This window comes from Periplaneta americana, chromosome 3, assembly GCF_040183065.1.
Source record: "Periplaneta americana isolate PAMFEO1 chromosome 3, P.americana_PAMFEO1_priV1, whole genome shotgun sequence".
Lineage (NCBI taxonomy): Eukaryota > Metazoa > Arthropoda > Insecta > Blattodea > Blattidae > Periplaneta > Periplaneta americana.
Window position 1 is genome coordinate 70,029,412 of NC_091119.1, and position 26,276 is coordinate 70,055,687.

Consider the following 26,276-nt stretch of genomic DNA (forward strand, 5'->3'; position numbering starts at 1 on the left):
TATTACGTGCATCTGTCTCCATCCCTCTCTCTCTCTCCGTTGGGTATTTATTTTTGTAAAGTGCAGAGATTTGTGTTAGTGCTATTTGCACAGTTTATGTGAGCAATATGTGCAATGGGTAATGTATAGTGATCTGCCATGTAATGCCTTATGCTGGGTAGAGATTGTCTCTTATTGAGTGTACATGTATTTTTAGTTTGGTTAGTCAGACTGAGTGGTATCTATGGTCGAATGGATCATGTATTAAGTTAATGTGCTGGCTGGGTGTTGTGTTCAGATTCATACTCAGATAGTTAATATATATATATATATAGAGAAAGTGGTTCATGAACATATGGTTAATAGGTTAGTCACTGATGGTCGAGAGACGGCCATATTAGATGGTTTTATCACTTATAAGTGTGTTGGCCTCAGCCTTGTGATACTTACATGATTTACATATCCTGGGGATATCATTTCAGATTAGTTTGTCCTATTTTCACTCATCTATTTCATGTTTATTGTTATTTCATTTTTCATTTATGTACATTGTTACTTATTATTGTTAATTATATTTGTTTTACAAATTCACACTATTCATTTCTAAAAGTCTTCCACTGCGCACACCCAATCCTTTCAATGTGCCGTCCACCTGGCGAAAGCAGCCAATATAAGAAAGATAAAGAGGAGGAGTGGATGATCGTACCACCGCCCCTTAACACTATCATAAATGTTATATGGAATGAACATAGTGATCAAAATGAAGGAAATGGCTATGAAGATAGCAGTGATGAAAATATGAAAATGTTGTAGAAGAGAGAGACAATAGAGTATTACTGAAGTGATATTTCATCTAAATAATGTAATGTCTTGGTTGCAAAAGCAAAGTGAACCAAACAGTGTTCATCTCCTCCATCTTGCTAATAACGCAGAGAAGAAATTAAGTGATTTGGTCCACCAAACAAAACTTACGGACTTTTTTAATTCAGTGTAAAATCAGGATTGTTTATAAACAGTGAAGTGAACTATTGCTAAAAACAATACAATAATGAGTTTTATGGAATAAACTGCATAACTGGTGAGTGTTTTGTTTATATTACAGTACATATTACATTATTTAAATTCATGTATAGTGTTACAGTGCATTAAATTACCAGCTTTACCCATCTCCATGTGACTTGTCATTTCCTTAACACATGGACTAATCACTTCTGATATATTGCGATTCAGCTATAATGCGGGGTTAAATATGTCCCCCAACAACAGCGATATTTCAGGCTTTTACTGTATGTTTAGAGTGATACAACATACTAGCCTATCTTGAATTTTTTCAATATACCACAGATCCAGAAACACGGGCCATAAAGTTTTGAGTTACATAACCTGCCACAGCTTGGTAACAGATCCAAGAAATTGGTTCCACTTTACTCCATTTCATGTGTAAATTCATAATAACATTTACAATGGCTATTATGTATGGGGCAGAAACAATCCATTTTACTAATTAGCAAATGAAGTTACTACAATTTCAAAATTGTTTTGGTTACTTTAGAAAACCTCCAATTACACATATTTATACGCGAATGTTCACAATAACATCCTATAATTCAATCTCTTTTCCTCCAAGCTCCTTACAAATAAGAAAAACTCAAACAAAAACATAATTGAATTAAAACAAATTTACTACCTTGTGAAAGAACACGAGACAGGGCTGAAAAGGTCATCAACATCGCAGTTCTTCTTGCTGTTTCTTTCTTGTTCACTATCCTGCGTCTTAAATTTGTTTTTGCTTGACAGTTTGTTTCTTGTTTTAAGGAGTGAATGGGACCCTTGCTTATTTGGCTTTAAATCAACATTATTTGGTTCCATCATGTAACATAATTAAAACACAGGACACAAAAGAGTATGGTAACTAATAATATTTAATCTCTATTAGACATGGCTAAAATTCCACACACATTTCATCCAGTAGACTACATTAGTGTGATTCCATATCCTTTTTCTCTTCAATTAATTTCTCAATTGTTTCTCCTCTTTGTTTTAACACTACTGACATTAAACCCTTTCTATCCAGTTCCTCTTCTGTTGCAGCAAATTTCCCTTTCTTCACAGATTCTAAGAGAGTTTGGGCAGGACTGGAATAGCTGCAAATAAAAGGTTGTATGACATAAAACAGTTTCATAAAAGTGGCAGAAAATTCTGGTAATTCTTTACAATTGCGTTACCAAATAAGACAGATATACATCCATACCCAGCGATCAGCCAAAATTCCTATATGCAAGACATATCAAAAGCCAACCGTTAAAGTTGATAATTAGGTACAGCAATTAACAATCATGACATTATGATGATAGCCAACTGCAACTAAGTATACAATGTCGCCAACATATGGGCATGATGTTTATCTGTAGCGTTGTTGCTAACACAAATTTGGTTTTTTATCTCTCCCTCTGTCATTCTTAATATTACTGAGAGATAGCAACACTGTTTGAGACAGGTATGGTTTGATGAGATATATTAGTGTCAATTAGACGCACTGTTAGTGTTAAGGTTAGACAGGGTTTGATGAGGGGATACATTAGCGACAAGTAGGCACACTGTCAGTGACAAGGTTAGGTAGGGCTTTGTGAGGAATATATTAGCAACTATTTTTTTTTAGTTGGTTATTTAAAGACGCTGTATCAACTACTAGGTTATTTAGCGTCGAGATTGGTGATAGCGAGATGAGGCCGAGGATTCGCCATAGATTACCTTGCATTCACATTACTGTTGGGGAAAACCTCAGAAAAAACCCAACCAGGTAATCAGCCCATGTTATGTCTATTATTCCTTTGATATATAACTTAATATTTTCGTTTCTCAAATTAGTCCATTTCCCATGTCATATTTCTCCATTTTGCTGTGATAAAGTGTTACATCTTCGAAAACAATAATTTTCTTTTACTGCATAAAAAATTCCCCCTTATACTCTGTAAAACTTGCACTTGACTAATTCAATGATTTCTTAAAGAATGCATGCAGCATTGGCATGATTTTCCCGGACCCAAAAAAACAATGCATTTTTGACTGAGAGTGGGTTTTTGTTTTTTAAACTTGCATAAAAAAGTGTTCTAATAAAGCTGCAAGTGATATAAAATGCCTAAGTATTATTTCTTAAATATTTAGTTGAACAATCCACCAAAAATTCTTAGCATTTACAGAATAGTAGCCAATGCAGCCAGAATCATGAATAATGTATATTATGATGAATACAAATACCAGAAATAATAACTATTGTTATAATTGTGAACTATAATCGTTACTGACATGATCTAACCCAGAGGTAATCAGCACAGAGCACGCTGGGGCTAGTCTCTGTTACCCGCGGAAAATGCAGTGCACTAGGGAGCACTCCGTAGCTGCTAGCGGGTATGTTCTCTATCTCTCCCTGTTGCACGACAGTGCACACGGAACAGCACCGCATACCCTTTGCACATTTCAGCGAGTGGTGAAGACCACTGATCTAACCTATATAAACGGCTACTAAATATGTATTTATACATTTTATTCACGGTTATGTAGTTGTTTAAGTTTATTAACTTAAATGGTGCAAAGTGAAAACTAATTTCATATTATTTTAACTTCTCAATGGTATCCATAAATCAGATTTCTCTTTTGTGAATTTGTGATATGCTATTAACTTGTTTGAATTTATGTGCAAAAAAAATTCGAGTATCTAGGAGCAAGTATATGAGTTCATTCATAGTGTTCTGCCCAGGGGCAGGTCTTTCACTGCAAACCCAATATTTTCTAGTCTTTCCTATTTTCTGCCTTCCTCTTAGCCTCTGCATATTATCCATATATCTTAATGTCATCTATCATCTGATATCTTCTTCTGCCCCAAACTCTTCTCCCATTCACCATTCCTATAGTGCATCCTTCACAGGGCAGTTTCTTCTCAACAAGTGACCCAGCCAATTCTTTTCTCTTTCTGATCAGTTTCAGCTTCGTATGACTTGAGGCTTTCCCGGCGTTTGATGTAGAATAAGTCTTCTTGGGTTCTCAGCCGGGTGAGATGGAGAGTTGCTTCCAAACTTTCGATGGCTAGCTCTGCCATCTTCTTCAGGGAATGAAGTGATATGGGATCATGTCTGGCCGGTATATATGCAATAGTAGGGCTTCCCGTTGTGGGCCAATCAGGAGCTAGTTCCTAGTCCCGACCGCCAGGCGCATTCTGGTTGGTGGAAGCAGTGGCCAATCAGGAGCTAGTTGCTGGTCCCGACTGTCTGCCGTGTGCTGGTGGTCTAAGCATATTGATGGCAGGTTTCCATGCCGTACTCAGCTGTAGACCCCCGTCTCTGTTGAAATTATTGCCATCTAGCTGGATTTCGATGGCTTCCTTGATAACCAAGTCCCAGTAACATGTCTTGTCCAAGATGGTGGTGGCGCCGAAATCTATCTTGTGACCCATTTCTAGGCTGTGTTGGGCTACTGCAGACTTATCGGGGTAATACAGTCTTATGCTGCGTTGATGTTCCTTGCAGCGTTCCATAATGGTGCATCCCGTCTGCCCGATGTAGCATTTCCCACACTCACAAGGAATTTTGTAGATACCAAGTGTCCTAAGACCAAGGTTGTCCTTCACTGGTCTCAGCAAGTTCTGGGTCTTTGTGGGCAGCTTATCGATGGTCTTAATCCCGTGTTTTCTTAGCAGTCTGCTAATCTTGCCCGAGATGGAGCCATAGAACGTGATGTATGCCATGCCCTTCATCTCCTCTTGTTCCTCGGCGGGTGGTTTGTCCGAAAAGGCCCTTCTAAGGGACAAACCGACTTCCCTGTTGCCAAAGTTGTTCTGTTGGAACATCTTACGTAGGTGACGGATCTCAGAAGGGAGACTCTCTTTGTCTGTAATCCCTCTCGCAGAAGAGTCGACAGGACCATTCGTTTCTGTGCCGGGTGGTGGTGGCTGCGTCCATTCAGGTATAGATCGGTATGCGTAGGTTTCCTGTATATGCTGTGATCCAGTGTGCCATCCGACTTCCTAGAGATGAGAATGTCTAAGAAGGGGAGACATCCGTCTTTTTCCACTTCTTTCGTGAACTGGATGTTTGGGTGGATATAGTTCAGGTATTCTTGGAATTCCTGAAGTTTTGCTTCTCCATGAGGCCAAATCACCAAAGTGTCATCTACATAGCAGTAGAAGTGAGCTGGTTTCACTTCACATCACTTCATTCCTTGAAGAAGATGGCAGAGCTAGCCATCGAAAGCTTGGAAGCAAATCTCCAACTCACCTGGCTTAGAAACCGAGAAGACTTATTCTACAGTTTCAGCTTCGTTCTTTCTTCACTCACTTTTTCTAACACAACTTCGTTTCTTATCCTGACTGTCCATTTCGCATGCTCCATCCTTCTATCCACATTTCAAATGTTTCTAGTCACTTCTCTTCACTTCGCTGTAATTTCCATGTTTGTGCCCCATACAATACCACATTTCACAAAAAGCACTTCACTATTCTTTTCCTTTTCTTTCTCCAGAGGTCCGCAGAAGGTGCTACTTAAGTACTAAAACATGATATAAACTAGAGACAGCTATTTTAGCACACTGTCATATCTCTCTAAACGATTCTTGCTATCACTATGAAGTATGAAGGTTGGTTTCAAACTCTTCCCTCTTATAGGTAGAACCCCACTTTGACTCTAACAAAGCAGGGGAGGGGAACCCCAGGACTCTGCACCTGTACTCCAGCAGAGGTAATCAGATAAATCCCCTGGAATAAATTGAATGAGGGAATCTCCTTGAAGGAATTCCCAGATTCAGTTCTCAGTGGAATCCCCTTACTATGAAATAGCCTATGGTTTGTTAAAGTAAAACCTACTTTGGGTTTGGGTAGACCTATAAAATTTAGAAGTGTATATATATATATATGTTTAACCAAACACTAAAATCCGCTAAACTGGAGAATTTGCTGTGGTAGCTTTGAACTGTGCCGTTACGGTTACGACCAAATTTAACTGACTACACAATGTCGCCAACATAAGGACATGATGTTGAACTGCGGTGTTGTTAGAAGGAGAATTTTTTTTTCTTTCTACCTCCATTCTGAAATTACTGAGACATAGCAGCACTGTTAGCAACAAGATGTATTTGCGTAAATATTGCGTGTAGATTATGTTTCTTAAATGAGAGGCTCGCTACAGGAACAGTTTTGCTGTGGTTCATGCACGGACCTCTCATGCAGTGGCAGCCTGATCCTTACTTCAATTTATTTTCGTGTGTTCATTCCAGATCAAATCAAGAGGATTCCTTCTTGCTCCAGATACACATCTTCCATATTCGAAGGTTAGATTTGGTTAGTTTAGGTTTTTATTAACCAAGTCAGTGCATACGCAGACAGCCAAGATGATCATGTCTGTCGTGGCCTTTATGATAGTTTTTGTTTCGTAATATTCATAAATAATAATATGATGAAAGCGGTGAATAATTTAATGGCCGCTAAATGTTTTCTTCGTAAAGGATGAGGTATTTTCTCTAGACCACAAATAAAACGGCAACGTGGTCATAATTATGTACTTAATGCTTTGGGGAACATTAACCGGAAATTTACTTTCCTTCATTTTAATGATAGGACTATTCCCTAAAACATACCTTTTCCCCCCCCCCCCTTTATTTCAGTGTGATAACTTACTTTATGATATTACTGCCTCTGCATTTTCTTTTGGTGCATTCAAAACACTGCCGTTGTACTGCACAAACCTTGCACTTGACAATGAAGTGAATTATTTAAGAATATAGTCGCGAATTTTACTACCACCATTTCGATTGTCTTTTATGTGACACGACTCGGTACGGCCCGGTGACAAGTGGCCAGCAAGCAACGTCGACTGCTAATGTTGGTGTGCTGTGCGTATTATCCAGTTGTTCCCTAAAAATTAATTTTTACCAACATTTTTACGAGGATAAATGTAAAAAATGGTAATTTTTTCTAAAACCCAAAAACTCTCGACAGATGGTTTTAAAAAAAAACCTGGGTTTCTGTCAACCCTGCATGCATGTTACCATAGTCGATTCTCTTTTGATTGACATGGCTTGGTACAGCCTTGTAACTGGCGAGCATAGCTGCCACTTGTTCCATCAAACCTAACCTATGGCTAATTCTCGATCTTAATACGAAAACTCGCTATCTCCATCTACCAAAAAGCTAACATGCAAGGCATGTGATCCTGCTTCTCCACCAGCTACCACTTTCATAGCAACTTTCCAACTTCTTTTTCGTGCAAAATTGATGTCGGCACTCAATTTTTCTCTTGTTTATGCTATATAGCCTATGACTCGACTAGAAGAAAACTACATAAAAAAATTCGTATCTTACCATGATAACGCAATAGTACACATTTTGAGGAAAATACTTTAACAGAAGTATTCTTTTCCGATTATGAATGTAATAATTCCTTTATCAAAGCATTGAGCTTCTTATAGGGTATTGCACATTTCTACTAGCCTAGTTTCATAAATGGAACTTATCTGTTTACATCATCTTATTCTAATCCCGACAGTGAATTTGAGATAATATGTACTCAGACATCTTGAAGTCATTTGATTAATAAAATTATATCTTCTCTCACTATTCAAATTGGCAGTACCAGTAATTATTTTTTTAGTAGGTTATTTTACGACGCTTTATCAACAGCTTAGGTTATTTAGCGTCTGAATGAGATGAAGGTGATAATGCCGGTGAGATGAGTCCAGGGTCCAGCACAGAAAGTTACCCAGCATTTGCCCATATTGGGTTGAGGGAAAACCCCGGAAAAAACCTCAACCAGGTAACTTGCCCCGACCGGGAATCGAACCCAGGCCACTTGGTTTCGCGGCCAGACGCGCTAGCCGTTACTCCACAGGTGTGGACAGTACTTATTTTATTTTAGTGATAATGTACATGGAAATAATTAAAGACATAGTGAACGACATAATAAACGTTGAGAACGTCATAGAAAGTAAATAAAAACAGTTTTAATTGAGGCAAATATTATACACCGCCAAAAAAAAAAAAGTCGAGAAAGTGTGGGTGCAAGGTTCCAGGGCGAACATAACCTAAACTATCCTGACTTCCAGAGAGTGAAGGGTAGTCTAAAGCAACTGTATTCAATCTATGGTACGTGTACCTCTGGGGGTACGCGGGGTTGTCTCAAGTGGTATGTATCCCACTGATTACTTATGTAAAAATGCTGACATATTTTATTATACTTGTTGATAAATTGCTTTGTATTATAGTTTCTTTTGCAATATCAACTCTTGTTTTTCCTTACAGTTTACGTAGTAAGTCATTACTGTTATTATTGCATCAACAACTGTATAATAATAATAATAATAATAATAATAATAATAATGATAATGATAATAATAATAATAATTTATTTTTAGTACATTATAGTCTTTCGTTAATTTTTATATAATTGCAATGCAGTTTGAAGGTATAAATATATTTTGGGGGTACGCTAGCAAAAAAGATTGAATACCACTAGTCTAAAGCATAGGTGGATGGAAATCACACAAGGTAGAGAATAGTGGATACGAACGGTAGCGCTAAGTAAATAATTACGAAATCGACTTCTGGATGCTGATCTAGAAACGAATTTAGGGGAGAATCTTAAAGACTGGTAAGTTATTTACGAGGTGTCAAATGCGCATACTATAGGGAGTGGGTGACGGGAACCGCCCGCTACACAGTTCTTTCAGATTATAGGAGATTTTATTTCTCCTAAAAATACAGAGTTATCGAAATATTTTACCTTTTTAAGAATAGAGGCATATTTTCCACCTTGCCTTAAAATATACTGTACGTTACAGCTAGGTTACGAATGAAAAAAAAAAGTACCCTTTTTAATGTTGTATGAGTGTTATAACCTGTCACAGATTTGTATATGCAAGGTCTATAACCGGAGTACGAAGAGAACTACCTCAGCGCTAGTTTAGCCGTTATTTCTTTACAGTGGGCCTACACTGTTTGTGCTGTAAAGGTTGTGTATTATAGTGATATAAAGTAGTTGTGCAGGCCTATACTCGAATTTATCAATTAATAAACATTTTAAGTGATAGGCCTACAAATGTATTATTAAGTAAACTGAATTATACATACTGAAAAATTAATCCATACACTGTCCCGATAGCAAGAACACCCAATGCAAAATAATTTCGTGTCCTATGTGCTACAGTGCCCTTCGTGCGTCTTGGTTTTGGAATACGTTCCGCCATTCTATTTTTTTTTTTCTGCACTTCAGCTGTCTTAAGTGATGTGGACGTTACATTAACATTGTTATAATAGCTGTTACCACAACCGACTTTCGGTTTTCTTAAATTTTGTCAAAGAACTGTGATTTTTTTTTATTGACAGAGAAATATTATTTCCCAATTCACAATAAGCTAACACATACACATAACAATACTTTCTTCCTTCTTCGTGAATAGCGCCATCTAAACCATAGAGTCATAGACAAATAACACACTACCAACGCATGGGCACCAATATTACAGAAACTCTTTTTTGTGGAGGATTATTTGTCTTTCATAAATTGGTGTTGCTGTGTATATAACTATAATAATGCTATTAACTCATTAAAGTTAATGCGTAATACTACATTTTTGGGACTATATAAGCAATATTTATATAGTAATACTTTAAAAATGTATATTGTAATTAATTTATGTTGTAGCTAATGTTATAAATGTAAGTTTGATTGTTAATATTCTCATAATTGTTTACAGCTGTTCGACAGATGACATTCGGGAAACTTGATTGGTTGTCTGCAATTGGCTACCATCTTTGTCCAGTTTGTTGTTGTTGCTGATGTTTGTGCGTCATTTAATATCCGGCAGTAGTAATTACATGCAATAAATATGGAAATGGATCGGATATGTATACTCTGGTATGTGTAAACTGAGTATTTTAAGTATTAAGTACGTTTAATAAGTATGCTATTAGATAATACAATTTCAAAGGGAGTGTTTAGAGTTGCCCGGATGTTATTTTATTAACATTCCAAATTCAGATATGCGATTGTAGCTCAACATTTCATTGTTCTTTTTTTGATTCACTTGCAGAACACAGCACAATGGGGTGTATTTCCAGCAAGACAGATATTAATGACCTTCATTCTAACATCTTCCAGGTAGGATGATAATATTATTTGTGAAAGAAGCTTATGATAGGCTATTTGAAAGAATCTCTTTTAATTATCGTTATTTGTTATTAGGTGATGAATGTTGATGAACTAGGGAATCGGCTGAGTCCAGGACAATTGGAAATAACTGAAACAGACCTAGTCCTATATCAGCGAAAGAAGGCACCAGTAAAATGGCCATTACGATGTCTACGTCGTTACGGGTTCGATGCAGAATTGTTTAGTTTTGAGTCTGGCCGTCGTTGTCCAACAGGTCCAGGCATATATGCTTTTCGTTGTCAGCGAGCAGAACAATTATTTAACCTCCTACAGACTCACATTCAGGTTCGTAACAATAGTGGCGAAGACGCCGTCTCTCGAGAGTTTCCAATACCTACAGCCCCAGTTGCGTCTCGTATAAGTGCTACTGGGGATGCTAATTATCTAGAACCCTCAACATTATGGTCAGGCATTCGAGTTAATGCTCCGAATAATATCCGCTTAACCCAAAATGGAGGTGGGCCTACAAGAGTGGGAAGTGTTGGGAGCAGTAGCAATGGTCCTATGAGTCCTCAGGGAACTGCATCACCCTCTCCACCGCCTGCCACCATCCCAGCTGCTCCATCTCTGCCTGTAGCGGGTAGTAACAATCCTAATATGTATTACGCCAACGAGGAATTATTTTTACCATCAAATACTGTAGCAGTTGCAGCAACATCAGAATCTAATGAAAGCAGTATACAGCAACAGAATCAGCGACCATTCTGGCAACCGTATCTTAATAGTGAAACTGTTCCTGGTACAGTAGCACCCCCTGTTCCAGTGGACGTTGGGAACAAACCATGTCGACATAGTGTTGGAAGTGGTGATGGAATCACAACAAACGTCTCTGCTGAAACCACAACTTGTGCTCAGACTTTTACAACGTCTTCTTACATTAATGTAGATCTCAATACAGGACCTTTGTCTCCAACATATAGTCTCGATGGAGAGTCAACCTATGCCCGTCTTGAACTGACAAATGACTCCCAACAGTGTCACCTGTATATGAACGTCATCCCTGGCCCTGAAAATGGTGCATCAGCAGCTCCGGATAAACCGTCCACCAACATCCGGCCTAAACCGGCACTGCCTTGTTTTGGCATGCAGCAGCAAGAATGGGAAGTAGAAGAACCACGTCACTGTTACGCGAATTTAGAACCAGGTGAAATTGAAGTGATGAGAAGCCATCTTCCAAAGAGGTTACCGTGTGGAGACAGAGTGCCTCCTCTTCCATTGCTGTCATCGACATCTCAATCACAACAGAATCCATTGACGTCTCCACCAGGAATGCTTCGGACAGTGAATTACATTGTGTTGGACCTAGACCAAAACAAAACAGACTCCACAGGTAATGCCAGTTCTTCTCAGCAGCCTACTTCTCCTGTGGGCTCTGTACCTCCTTCCACGCTCTCTCTTCCACCAGAATCGCCAAGTCGAGCGACAGATGGTTATGCAACAATTGATTTTGATAAGACAGTGGCTCTCTCACATTCAGTGAATCCAAATGTAGACAACGATAGTGAAGGTTCTCGTAAGACCAGACACAACTCTACTATCAATGACCTTGTTAGTCCCTCCACAAGACTCAGCTCTTCTGAGTGAAGGGAATGTTTCACCATGACGCAACAAAGACTGATTTTTTGGTAAAAATATGTAACTAACTGTAAGCAAGTTTGGCAGCAGAGTTTTTCTTTCGACTGCAATGTTGTGAATTTTGTTTCACTCCCATTGCAAAATACACATCGAACTGTTTATAATGTACAGTTAGTACTTTTGCATGTTCCCTCAATTGTATATAATAACCAAAGCTGAGGGAGATATTAGAATACTGTGCAATTATTAGTCTGTTAACACAGACGGAAAATAGATTTTTAAATTTATTGTTTTAAAGATATTATTTGTAAATAGTAATTATTATATGTTGACAAATGCGTGCCTGACATATATTTTGTGTGATTAAGTATATACACATAGTAGAATAAAATAAAAGATATATTGTATAATCATACAATTTATTTTACCTAATTTACCTTTGGTTTCCTGCAAAATGAAGAAAGTGAGCAGGTTTAACTAACATTTTGGTGCTTCCCCATGTAGGCTTAATATGTCTTTATCAGTTTAAAGCATCAATTGTCAAGAGGTAATTTAGATCAAAATCATGGATTCAGAAATTAATTTCAGTGGGAACATTTTATGAACCGAGAATAATTTGTGCTATTTGTTTACAAATAAATGGTTAAATGTGTTGGTGAATAATGCAGCTAACTATGCCTAAGTGCGAAATTGTTTTACAAATTTTGTCTCTCATGAGTATTAAATTTGATTTTGCTATAATATGATCTTGATTATTGGTGTATATGGGATGCTAGTGTGGGTACGATACCCAATGAAGTCTCCGGTGCCAAATTATTGTTTTAACTTGTAATAATTTTATTCTCCTTTCCATATCCTATCAGTGCACATCTCATGATTGTATGAAGTGTTTCACATTCTTCCTTCTATTACATAAATGGTTTAGAATTTCGTCAGGTAGCTTTTTTAATTGCCTTGTTTCGTATTTTAAAGTATTAATTACTTGCCAGTTTTTCTCTTCTAAAAGAAATAGCGAAAACTTATTTTCTGTACTTTGCTTGCTGAAATAATAACTTTGGTAGATCCTTTGAAGGTGATGAGAGAAAGTTTCAGAACATCAAAATCCTATTCATTACAGGGTTTTATTTGTGGTACCGGTATCAATTCTCCAGTGTAACATTTTTATAGAACAGAATATGCAGAGTAAGCCTATAATGTGCTGCATATGTCTTGGGAAAAGCTTGTTTTTTTCCTGTTGCTGATTTGAATTACAGTATCATGTACAGTATGTGTGTAGGTAACTATAGTCAGTTGCTGTTATTTCTGGCATGACTCCTCCACTTTGCTTACGTCTTAGGAAGTGAAGTCTCTATAAAGTCTAGGTAGGTAGTATTGTTCACCATTTTTGTTCTTTCATTACCGAGCTACCAGATGAGGAATCTATTTGCCGCACCTTTAAGCATTATCATGTCGTAGCTCCTATGATAAATCAAACACACTGTAATTGACCAAATAATTGAGTGCAAGTAGCGTTGTGTGCTTTCTGCAAATGCCAACGAAAGAACCAAAACGGTGGGTGATTATATTAAGTATTTATCGAGCCTTAGGAAGTGCATAATGTCATCAACAGCGATTGACAAGACGCACACGTTTAAATGTAGCCAACCTGAAACGTGAAATAAGAGCAATGGAACTAGAGATAATACTATATTTGCCCGAATGTAAGTCGATCCTGAATCTAAGACAATCCCTCTATTTTGAAAAGACTTCAAAGAATTTTCTTTATTCACTTACCAGTACTATTCCTTTACTTGGCAGCTCGGATATATATTATGCAATGTAAAAAGGTTGATTTTGAGTGGGCATAATGATATTCCTTAATCTGCAATTTTAAGATGACTCCAGATTTTTGGATTCGAGAATTCAGGAAAAAAAAAAACCTCTTCTTACATTTGAATAAATACGGTAATTTCTTCTTAGGCATGAGGCTAGTATAAAGCTTGGCTGTTGATGCTGACTAGTGCTTGTTGACAACTGCGTGGAGAACTTGTCAGAAGCTATTCTCCTTGGAGTACCAGTGTAACATAACACTGATTGTCACTCATACTTGCTACTTAAAGTGTAAAATTAGTAGAGTTGTATCTGCCTTCCATCAGAACTGAGTAGGCCTACCCTTTGTTTCCTCAAGCAGCAGCTTTATTCATTGCACACTATAATATGTAGTTATGTATACAGGGAATTTATTTGCACTTGTCTATCATTTGTGCATAATTTTGGTTGACTTAATACTGAACACTTCGAAAGGTTTCATTTTTTAAACATTACGAAGAAAGTTGGAAATTAAAATTATTAACCAAATGAAAAATATCAAGTCACAAATAAAATAAAACATCAGAAGTGGACTGTGAAGGTTTCAGCAAACCAGATTACAAGCAAGGCAACACTATTCTACATCTGACAGTCTAAAATGAAGTGGTCCACATGTGATGGTACTAACTTCTATTTAACTAGAGTGGTACAATATGACTCAAATTTTCATCTGTCACGTAAATGTTCTCACTATCAGTGTGTATTGATGCTGCTAATTGATCATGTCTAAGGCCACTGCAAAAGTAATCCACAGGCTTTTAAAATTATCTTGCATTCTGTGGCACTGCTCTTTGCACTATGTATTGGTATATTTTCTATGAATAGGGAGTGATTTTCATATGTGATTCCTATCTCTTTCAACAAACACATTTAATCTCAGAACAAAGACATCTGTACCTCTAGACCACTGCTTTTTAGTCAGGTTTACAGTTACATCAAGGGAGTCATCTTCAAATTTTGTTTCACAAATGTGTTCTGAGTGTACCAAACACATAATGTGATTGTGCGAAATCAGGACTTTGAAATTTCTCTGTATGGTACATTTCACTTAAAATCCAGTCTGAAAATACCCAACAACAGAAAGAAACTCCAAATAAAAAAAAAAAAACCCACTAGATTTTAAACAGCTCAACTACACTTCACAGCTAACAGAGGAAGTAAATAAATCAGAAATACCCACAGATGTAATGAAAGATCTAGCCCTCGAAACAATCAACACAAAATATCCCCCAAACGAATGGTTACATATTTTTACAGACGGATCTTCTAAAGACCACCGAACTGGAGCTGGAATCTCGTGTTCACTATTCTCATTTTATCAAGCAACAGGTCTTAACACCACAAACTATGACGGAGAAATAATGGCAATACACATAGCTCTACAGCAATTAATGAATCTCCCAATTAATAAGTACAATAAAGCAGTAATCCTCTCATATTCCAAAGCTGCAATTCAAGCAATTTGCTCAAACACCACAAAAAATCAGAGAATATAAAGGATTGCTACAACATGTTAGTTCAATCAGGACGAATAGAAGAAATAGTGTACGCACTCTGTGAGTTTACATGGATCCGCTGCAACGTGGCACTGTTACTGCTATGAGCCTGACTCGGAAGGAGTTCACAGTACTTGTTATGTTGAATGTAGTCCTTTTTAAAAGCAAATTTCTTCCATTTAATCCGGCTATTTCGTAACTTAAGAAATACCTTTAGAGTCTCTTATTCACAATTAATAGTCTTCTATCAGGTAATACTATCATGAACATTCGTAACAGAAAGTACACTGGGATCTGAAACGTTGTAAAAGCAATATTATAAGTTCAGCATTTAAATAATCTTTTCGTAACAAGCTGCGAATTCAGGGACAGAAAACCCTACAAAATGTTAATAAATAAAGAGTTGAATGATATTTTACGTGCCTATAAATTAATTAAATTACTCACCATGATTAGTTGCCTGCTACCTTTGAGAGTTTGCGAGATGGCTTGGCAGATTTACGAGCTTGTAATTATCTTCGAATTTCCTTTGTCCTGAAGAAGAACCGGCACTTTAAATAGTGGTAGACTAATTTAGTAATAATATCCATGATGTGTTTTCTGCATCAACCTGTTTCCGAAGACTGGATCGAAAGAGTGTCAATGGTGTCAAGATAGAAGATGTCATCCTACATTGCACTTGCTGAGCTAATCTATTCTTTAATTTTCAGTTCTGTTTGAATAAGTACGTCATACACAGCTTGGGAGGGATTGGTTAAAAAACTGACGTTCCTACCGGATCGGTAGTCTTCGATTTGGGTGAGAGCTGGACAATGCTTAGATCTATTACATTCCTGTCGAAGGGCACAGAGAGTACATGCAATAAAATTAGAGGAATGATTTACGACATAACAGGCCACATAATACACCAAACATCTGTCAATCAACGCAGGAGGAGTGGTATTCATCAACTCGAACACAGCATTTTCCCAGTCTTGACCATGCATTTTTTCATGAATAACATTTTTTTTCTTTTATACAAGTTTCTACAAACTTCTTAATTGTCTTGTCGCGTAATTCCACATTTCACTCTAATGTTTTGCATTTGATTCACAAACGATGTGAGTAGTTCATGAGAATTTCCAGCAATACTCTGCAAGGTTACTACTAAGCATTGCTGTAGCAGACGCAAATGTGTTGGTTGTAGTTGTGAGAAACTGAAGAAAATCAGTAAGGAATTTGTGATCAGAAGAGTCTTTATAAAGAGCAAGAGCCTTAGCAGAAATGTGTGAATTTAATGCGCTGACAATACAGTTTAAATGCCTTGTAAATACTTCAGTGCCCTCACTGCCTTCGAAACCCGATGACCCTATTTCCTGATAAGATTTGAGGCCTTTGTCGACACTGTTGCTGAAGAGTTGGAATGTGAGTCCAGAATCCATCCTCTAAAAGGACGAAGGATCTAAATGAGCTGTTGTCGACTTGGGACAAACCCTAAGACCGGCACATCCAAATAAATCTTCCTTAAAAAGTCTCCTATAAAAACTGAAATTGATGTTTTTCTCTTTGCAAGAGAGTTCAATTTTATCATGGAAATAATTATTTCTTATGCATTTCAGTATGTGCACAATATCTGAGAATGCCTGTATCTTTCTTTTTTTATAGTCGAACGAATTAGGAATATACATAATATTATGCTTAAATTTTTTTCCACTGATTTCTAAGACTTCCAGGCCTTTCTATTTGTTTGACTGCCATCGCAAGTGAAACCGACTACTCTCGTCCCAACTGCTTCTAATTGTAGTATAACTTGTATAAGAATTTAGCGAGAATATCACCTTGAGTAGCGTTTCTGCTAGTGTAAATAGCAATTGGTTGAATCCAATCTTGCATAAATGGCATAAACATCAATACTAATGCATGATTTGGTAATTGATTTTTTTTGGACATCAGTCGTGAGATCTCCGAAATCAACAAATACGTCCATTTTAAGGGAATAATTATTAAATTGAATGTCTTCTCTGAGTTTGACTTCATCGAATATTACCGCTCTGCAACGTTTATTTTCATATATTTAATCATTTCGGTAAATTAGGGAAAATGTGAGATAGAGCTCCTGCTTGTAATTTTCAACACACTCGTGGTATTGCTGTCTTATGACTTTTTATATTAAAACAGTCTGATTGGTTATTTACCGAAAGCTGCCTATTTTTCCGCTAAATTGCTCTGACCCATTTCCCAAACTTATTTTTTTTCTTTGGGAGATGAAAAGAAATGCCTTGTTACACTATTTCTACTGTATTCCGATCTACAACCCGGAACGAAACAGTACGGAATTTTTGTAATTATTTAAACCACCATACTATATTCTTTTGTCACTGGTTACTTCAAAGCACAACAAATTGAAGACATCTACATAACTCTCAGCAACAATGCATATTAACAACCCTTAGAAACTTTCATCATTTAACGCGCGAGAAATATATTTTCGAGGTATCTGACTTCAGACAACAGATGGACCCTAGTGATCGAAGCGCCACTAGTTGTCAGGTCCGCCACCGACAATGAGAAAGCATAGAAGTGTGTACACTATTTCTTCTATTCGTCCTGGTTCAACTTCAAAATCTTAACAAAACAATTCACATACAGTGGGTCCCGGCACACTGTGGGATCAAGGGCAACGAACTGGCAAATACACTTGCCAAGAAAGGCACAACAATACAGAAAATGAAAATGACAAATCTGCCAATGACTTCAGTAAAATGCCTGATCAATTCTAAATTTTCACACCTTCATATTGAGGAAAAAAAAATACATGCCTAAAACAAAAAATGGAACACCCTAATTTTGAACCCAGAGGTAATCCCATAAGGACCACGGAAAACTGCAGTTGCAGACTTCAGGCTGCTTACAGGACACGATTGCTTGGCAAGCCATTTACATAAACTACAAATTCTAAATTCACCATTGTGTCCCCTGTGGAACAGTCAAGAGGAGATGAACAAGAGCCACTTGAAGACCTATCTGCAGAAGACACTGTAGCCCAGAAGTATTGTAGAGCACGAATGCAAATGGCTTCATTGCTAGATGCAAGGCATTGAAACAACAACAACACATTTCAAATTGGTAATCATCTGTACATACAGACTGATATGTAACTGGATATTAGTGACAAAAATTTTCCCATTATTATTATTATTATTATTATTATTATTATTATTATTATTATTATTATTATTGCGTCCTGATTTTGCTGCCAAGTTTTGTAATTACCATTTACTGGGATATAATTATCTTCTTTTTCTTCAATGGCATCAGGCTGGTGCATATCAAGGTTAGATGGGAATGGCATATCACAATAGGAGATCACTTGTATTATGGGGAAGGAAACAATCAATTAATCACCAATTAGGAACAGGATTCTTCATTCATAAAAGAATAAAATCAGCAGTAAAAAAGGTTGAATTTATCGTATCATTTAGTACTTAAATTAGATGGTGCGATATCGTAGTTATAAATGCTCCAACCCCTACAGAAGAGAAAGACGACTATATAAAGGATAGCTTCTATGAAAAATCTTCATCAAACCATGATTTCCTTTTTTTAGTTTCATAATAGCCTATGCTCTGCTCAGCTGCAATTTTGATATTATCTCTGATATTTTCTCACACACTATTAACATCTAACTCTTCACCTTTGCCGGAACTTCCTAAAGCGGGAAACTTATTGGAAATTTCGACCTAATAGGCCTAATGTTGCTTAGTTAGAAAGACTCCAGTATCAATCAATCAGTCAAAGGACATTATGGAGCATGTCGACTCCATGTCGATTTCACAGAATGCTTCCACTCTGTTCTGTCTTATGCTAGTTCCTCCCAGTTGGTAATCCCTATTTCCATGCATTCCTTCTGAATTTCATCTTTCCTTCTACTTCGAGGTCTTCCCAGTGGCCTTGTGTTGTCAAAGGTGTTCATATATACTGTATGTGTTTTGCGCTGCTGTAGTCATCCATATGTATAACGTGTCCTGCCCAATTTAATCTTCTGGTCCATATTACATCTAATATTGACGACTGAGTATAAAGTTTGTGAATATCATTATTATGTCGAATTTTCCACTTGTTTTCAAGTAGGTTAAAGATTGGGCCAAAAATTTTCCTCAACACTTTGTTTTCAGAAACTATTAATTTGTGTTTTTCCTTTTTAGTTAAGCTCCATGTTCCTGATCCATATAATAGTACAGGTTGGATTAGTGTTTTGTACAAAATGATTTTTAAATTTCTGATTAAAAGATCAGTCTTAAACAAGCAGCCGAATGTGGAGGTTCTTTTGTACAAGTCAGTGGAAGTAAACGTAGTAGAGGCATGGACCTGTGTAATAAGTGAAAGAAGTTGGAGTGAAATAGAGGATATTAAAATGAAACAAGATTTAGTAACATTGAAAGACACCATAGCAGAGATGAGGAAGAAGATGGAAGAAATCCAACACGAAAATGAATATCTGAAAAGCAAATGGGAGCACTTAGAGGAGGAAGAACTTGATATTTTTTGGAGTAGAAGAAAAGGAAAAGGAACATAGTGGTAAAACATACGAGAAGATAATAGGAGTGTGTTGGGAGTGTTTTGGAATGGATTTGAGCGATGAACAAATTGTGGATGTGTTTAGAATAGAGAGAAGAAATCTAAATCGTAATCCAGATCAAGTTAGGCCTATACTAGTGAAATTCAAGAGCATGATAATGAAGGATAAGATCTTGAGAAACAGAAGGCTGCTAAGGAACACTTCCATCAGAATGGACAATGACTGGAGTTATGAAGTAAGGAGCAGAAGACGAGTTTTGGTCCCATTCCTGAAAGAAGCTAGGAAAAGTGGTCAGTTTGAGAAACTGTGTAGAGACAAATTAAAGATCAACAATTTGATCTTAAGTGTAGAAAAATGTCTCAAAAGCGTTAAGGAGTTGGAAGTAGATTCGGAAGAAATGGAGAGGAATAGAAGAATCCTGAAGGAGAAAATTAGGGGATTAGTGTCGAGGAGCATTGGAAATCATATCAGCTTGGGCAACATTAATGAAAATAGCAAGGTAAGCACGACACAGAGTTCATCAGACAGACATGGAATACAGACAGAAGCAACTTTAAATGATCGAGAGAAGCCTATGACGTCATCTGAGGAGGAAATATCAACACGTAGCAGAAATCTGCAAATGCGTCAAAATTCGTGTAGTCAACATTTTGAGGTGATTCCAAGGCGAGTACATTATTTGTGGAGTCAGGTAAAAATAATGATAAGGCAAGCAAAGAAAAATGGAACGGATCCAAGGAACAGTGATGAAGGAATAAAGGTGAATAGTAAAAAGAAACGTTATGATTTAAGAAGTTGGTATACTGGGGAAGTAGTGGGGGAAAATACAAGAAAAAAGTAGATAGTAGGGGTGTCAAGAATATCAATAGGAAGTGAAGTGAAGTGAGGGGAGGATATAAGTGTGGGGGACAGTCAGGGGCGTATATTGCTGGTGTTCAAGGTGTGCGCTGGACACTCTGTAAATTCTATAATCTCATTTTTTTTTATTTTAAGTTTTCTTATACAGGGTGTCCATAAAATAAGTAACTATTTTCATGAAAACGATATAGTTCATAATATTTGTATTCATAAGACGATTGTACACTACAAACTCACTCATACACACACATTGGCTCCTTTCGACATGTCAACCATTGATGTCCCTGCACAATTCCCATCTGGACACAGGCCGACAAACCTCCAACAGATTTCATTGAGCATATCAGAGACAGTCCAAAGATCAATGTGTGGTTGGGAATCACACAGACAAAGATCTATGGACCATTTTTTTTTTTTTTCAGAGAGAAGACCATTACTGGTGACTGTTACTTGAATGTGCTGACAGAGTTTCTGCAGCCACAATTGGAACAAGATGGTATCGTAGAGACACTGTTGTTTACCAACAAGAAAAGTGTCTAACATTGATGACTTGAAACAAAGAATTCATTAAGCAGTGTCACTAATCACACCACAGTTTCTGAGAAATGCATTCAATGAAACCGTGTCCAGATGGGAATTGTGCAGGGACATCAATGGATGACATGTCGAAAGGAACCAATGAGTGTGTATGAGTGAGTTTGTAGTGTACAATCGTCTTATGAATACAAATATCATGAACTATATAGTTTTCATGAAAATAGTTACTTATTTTATGGACACTCTGTATAATACAACAATAATTTTAATTTATCACAATTTAAATGCGTGGTAATCTCATTGGAAGTTGACGTATAAAGATCAAAACTAATTTTGATTTATTACCATTTAAATATTTTAAATGCCTGCTGATTGTATGTAGACACCATCACCAGAATGGCTTTTGTTTTATAACGTACGCTCTGCCTGACAAAGTGGAACGAGGTATCTGGTCTGGATGTCCTGCCCATCCAAAAGAACATCCTCGGTTGAGAGTTACTGCTATAATTCTCTGTGCGCACACAGTGCTGTGGTGGGGATACTTGCTTCTCTCAAGCTCTCAGGTCGTTCTGTATAAAGGCAGCTCAGCTTGTCAATTGTAGCATTATAAAGTATTGAGTTTGATGTGTGTGTTTCACTGTTTGTGTGAATGAATTTACTGTGTTTAAGTTTTATAAGAGTTCATAGTTGTGTGCCAGCACAGGTGAACAATTTAAATTACTTATTTAATGATAATAGCACTTGGAAATGTATACTGTAAAAGATTTTTTGCAAAAACCATTCTCTTTTAGCCCACTAGAAGAGAAATTACATATGGTGAATAAAAGTAGACCTACCCCGCCAATTCCGAATTCAGTGCAACAATATAAAACAAAAAGCGAACAATATAGGCTACTAGGCATTTTTCTATTTCGCATTATGAAAATATAGAATGGTTAGCGGATTGTGAAACTTCAAACTAATTTACTAGCATGCTTATTGTTTTCTAACAAAAATGAGGTTTGGAGTAAGCATGGATTTGCTGACTTAAATCACTTGTCTAATGCTCTGCAAAATTATTCAAGATCTCAAACTCATGTACACTTTTTCCTAAAATCAAACTTTTCGGCAAACAGTGAATTAATACTTTACTTGATGATCAATGAAGAACTGATACCAGTAAACACAATGAAAAGGTAAAGAAAAAAAGAGCTGTATTGATACAAATCATTGATGCTGTTTGTCTTAGCTAACCAGGAGTTCCCTCTATGGGGACATGACAGTTCTTTGAACAAAGGAAATTTTTTAGAATTTTTTAATGTGTTAAAAAAATATGATTTACTTTTAGAAAACCATCTAAATTCGTACACAGTGTTTTAAGGAACTTCTCCATTGATTCAAAATATCGTCAGAGCTATTGATGTAGCAAAAGAAGAAATAAAAAATGAAATTGATTCAGTCTCATTTGTAGCTATAATGCTTGATACTTCTGATATTGAGAAATTTCAACTATTTATAGTTCTCCACTATGTAAAGGGCGAACTGTATATGAAAGATTCTTGTGCTCTGTAGATGTTAGTGCTGATAGAACAGCAGATGGTTTATTTACTCATGTAGAACGAGTAATTAATGAATTTAAAATTTCTATTAAACTCGTGGGTCTTGTCTGACTAGTGTAATATGTAGCTAGTCGGTGATGTAGGCAATGGAGGGGGAAAGAACTGGCCATCCTACCCCATTATCTCCTAGCCCAGTTGCCTCATAAGTGGTGCCTTGTTGGTATCGTTGGTAACTCCCATTTTCTCCTCAGCTCTTAGGCACGTGGCAGAAATAAAATATGACAATGACTTCAAGAATTGGCAACTGAGGTAAGTGTTTATTTCTTTCTCGTTCCTACAGTTAAGTGGTGAAGAGTGTGAGGGAAGGCCGTCATGTTTTGGAGCAAAGTTATAAATGTAAAGGTGTCGTCTTTACATGCAATGAAGGAGTTTTGAGGCCAACAAGGTAGAACTCCATGCCCGAGTTACCTCCCATACGTAGTGAGAAGAAAGTAACTAGGGGATTGTAAATAGACATAATTAAATAACATTATTTCATGATATGAATACTTCACTTGAGGTTGTTCCACATTAATTGAGAAAGTAGCTGCAATAAGTGCCCATAGCCCCATAAGCCCATTTTCCGGAGAATGTATAAATCGATCCTCCATAGTTTCTTTGTTATATCCATAAAGTTTCATTGAGAAATTTTGAACAACAATGCTATTTGTTTTTTTAATGTTATGATTTATTTAGCGACACTCGCAACTGCCGAAGTTATATTAGCCTCGCCGGTGTGCCGGAATTTTGTCCCGCAGGAGTTCTTTTACATGCCAGTAAATCTACTGACATAAGCCTGTCGCATTTAAGCATACTTAAATGCCATAGACCTGGCCCGGGATCGAACCCGCACCTCGGGTATAGAAGACTAGCGCTATAACAACTGAGACAACCAGGCCGACAACAACAATGCTAGTAAACCTGTTTATTTTAATATATGTTATAGGCCCTTTATCTATAGAACATGTTTGTACAAGAAAAACTGCTCAGGCGCGCTTCCGAACAGGGGCAGCGGCATTTCCCCTAAAGTTAGAGCTCAGTTTAGGTGTGTGTGTGTGTATTAATCGAAAATTAGGCGCTAGAAAATATTAAAAATAGGACGCATGTTTATATGACATTTTTTTTCGATTAATACACACACATCTAAATTGGACTCTAACCTTATGGGAAATGCCGCTGCCCCTGTTCGGAAGCGTGCCCAACTGCTCTCCAAGACTGGATCTTCAATCAGCATTTCTAGCTCCACTGAAGAAAAGTGAAGTTAAGAATGTCAGAGACTTATTTCCATATGTAAAAAGGAAAGCCGCTCATTTTATGAGTCTCTTTTCCAATCGTCCGAGACTATGGAAGATGAAGAAGAGAGTGAAAGTGATGACAGAGATGAGGAGGGAAATCGTGTGGAAAATATGGATATGGAATGAACAAAAATAATGTTCTACCTTGTTTGAAAAACATTTTTTACCATTCAACAAGTTCATGATGTGTTGCCTTGTTTCATAACTTCTATTTCTTATTTTGCTTTGAAAACATTTTTAACTTTTCAAAATGTTCGTGATTTGTTATGTTGTGTGGAAAAAATGTCATAAAGTCTAAATATTCATGATTCGTTATTTTGTTTTGAAAACATTTCTAACTTTTCGAAATGTTCGTTATTTGCTGTGTTATGTGGAACATATCTCAACTTCTAAAAATGTTAATGAAAGTCTAACTCTTCTGGTGACAACATGTGCCATTGAACGCTCATTTAGTACGTTACATCACGTCAAAATTTGGAATCGATCTACAATGGGTGACGAGAGGCTAAGTGGGTTGTGGATGCTCAGCATTCATAGTGCAAGAGGACACTGAATTTATCGACAATGTAACAAATGAATTGGACTGCAGCCAAGACGACTTAGAGCTTTAAGAGCAGAATTTTGAATTTTGTCTCTATGTCTGTGAGATGCGGAAATCCACAAAACTACTGTGAGATGCGGAAATCCACAAAACTATATCATCTGCAAATAGTGCTGTTTTCATGTTCGATTCTTCTAATAGGGAAAGTAAGTCATTTATACAGGATGATTCACGAGGATTTGCCGTCCCTTATACTACAAAAATCATAGACAAATAAATAAAGATAAAAATAGTGGCAGACCACCAACGAGTTAGAAAGAGAAGAATATAGAGTGGCCATGTTGTGCTGTACAGCGCTCTTTGCGGTGCCACCATGAAACACAGCAGATATGAACCATGGATAAATATATAATACCAACCAACATCTTGTTGCACTGAAAGTTTATATGACCGGAGATCAAGCTGACTTCCTTTTGACTCCTCCTCTAATTTATAACACTTTGAAATTGTTCATTCTAGTTCTTCAGTCCTTGATGTTAATCCATGATGAATTTATAAAAGATATAGCTGGTATAACTTGGGTTTTATTGTTTATGCTTGATGATTAAACTTCTGTAGTTGAGGATTTGGATGATTTTTCAATGTTTGTATAAATTTGAGCTTTAAATTTTCCGAAAACTCTTCAATTGATGCTATGTCGAAAACGAAAACTCTTCAATTGATGCTATGTCCAAAACTCCATGTAAAAATTTATTGGATGTTGTGTAATCAGCTCCAGCAATTGTGCGCAGAACTGTTCTTTGTACACCACGCAGTCTTCTCATTAGAGACCCATTGACAGATGACCAAGCTGGATATGCATATAAGAGGCTAGCTCTGATTATTGTTATATAGAAAGTTTTCTTAGTCCACAAACTCAGCGATGGCGACGTGAATAAAGGATACAAATGTTGAAACATAGCATATCCTTTGGCAGCAATTTTATTCATGTGAGGCTTAAAAGAAAGTCTATGGTCCAAAAGTGTTCCCAAATAAGTTGTTTCTTTTTGATTTGGAATTACTACATCAAAAAGTTTCAGTTCAAATGGTTCTTGTGGTCTTCTTTTAGTGAAAATTACTACGGAACTCTTAGAGGCATTGATTTTTATTTTCCAATTTATGAGCCAATTTTCTATCTTGTTTAAGTAATCCTGTAAATTATTATATGCAATGTGAATATCCATGTCTGAAGTGAATATAACAGTGTCATCGGCATATTGGGCGAAGCGACAGTTGTTGTGGCGAGGGAAATCCACTGTATAGATATTAAAAAGTGTAGGTGATAAAACTGCACCTTGAGGAACACCTGCATTTATTGTTTTTTCGGAAGAGAATGTGTTATTAATTTTCATTTTGAAGGTTCTTTCTGTTAGGAAGCTGTTCATGATATGAACATAGGTATCAGGTAGGTCAGACGTTATCAATTTTATAAGAAAACCTTGAGGCCATACAGTATCGAATGCTTTTTCAACATCTAGGAAGACACAAACTGTGTGTGACCACTAATTATAGTGGAATTTATGTGATTACATAAACAATAGAGTTGATGTGTTGTACTGTGGTGTTCTCTGAGTCGAAACTGTTCATTAGGTATGTAACATTTTTGTTGTGAAATAAATTTTAAGATGATTCTTTCCAGGATTTTACTCATAGTATTTAATAAAGTAATTGGTCTTAAATTTTCCGGATATAATGGGCTCTTTCCTGGTTTTGGGAGTGCAATAACAACTCCTTTCTTCCATTCATAGGGAAAGTAATTTAATCGAAGACAAGAGTTGAA

The 26,276-nt window shown here is 36.8% G+C and overlaps 2 protein-coding genes across 8 annotated transcripts in view; one reads left to right on the forward strand and one right to left on the reverse strand.

Annotated features, from left to right (window-relative positions):
* Window positions 1-9,661, reverse strand: part of LOC138696147 (structure-specific endonuclease subunit SLX4-like) — an 88,209-nt gene extending 78,548 nt beyond the window's left edge. For 2 of the 7 annotated variants that reach the window (XM_069820713.1, XM_069820714.1), the window contains exons 1-2: window positions 9,092-9,659; window positions 1,667-2,123 (exon numbers count right to left, since the gene is read on the reverse strand). In XM_069820713.1, coding sequence (XP_069676814.1) covers window positions 1,667-1,851 — 185 coding nt within the window. In that variant the 5' untranslated portion in view covers window positions 1,852-2,123; window positions 9,092-9,659. Of the gene's footprint in view, window positions 1-1,666; window positions 2,124-9,091 lie in introns of all 7 variants that reach the window. The other 5 variants (XM_069820712.1, XM_069820709.1, XM_069820716.1 and 2 more) reach the window with 3 other exon arrangements.
* A 57-nt stretch (window positions 9,662-9,718) lies between these two features.
* Window positions 9,719-12,426, forward strand: LOC138696148 (fibroblast growth factor receptor substrate 2). Its single transcript, XM_069820717.1, has 3 exons — window positions 9,719-9,878; window positions 10,054-10,121; window positions 10,206-12,426. The coding sequence occupies exons 2-3, from the start codon at window positions 10,065-10,067 to the stop codon at window positions 11,754-11,756; spliced, it is 1,608 nt and encodes a 535-aa protein (XP_069676818.1). The 5' UTR covers window positions 9,719-9,878; window positions 10,054-10,064; the 3' UTR covers window positions 11,757-12,426.
* The last annotated feature ends 13,850 nt before the right edge of the window (window positions 12,427-26,276 follow it).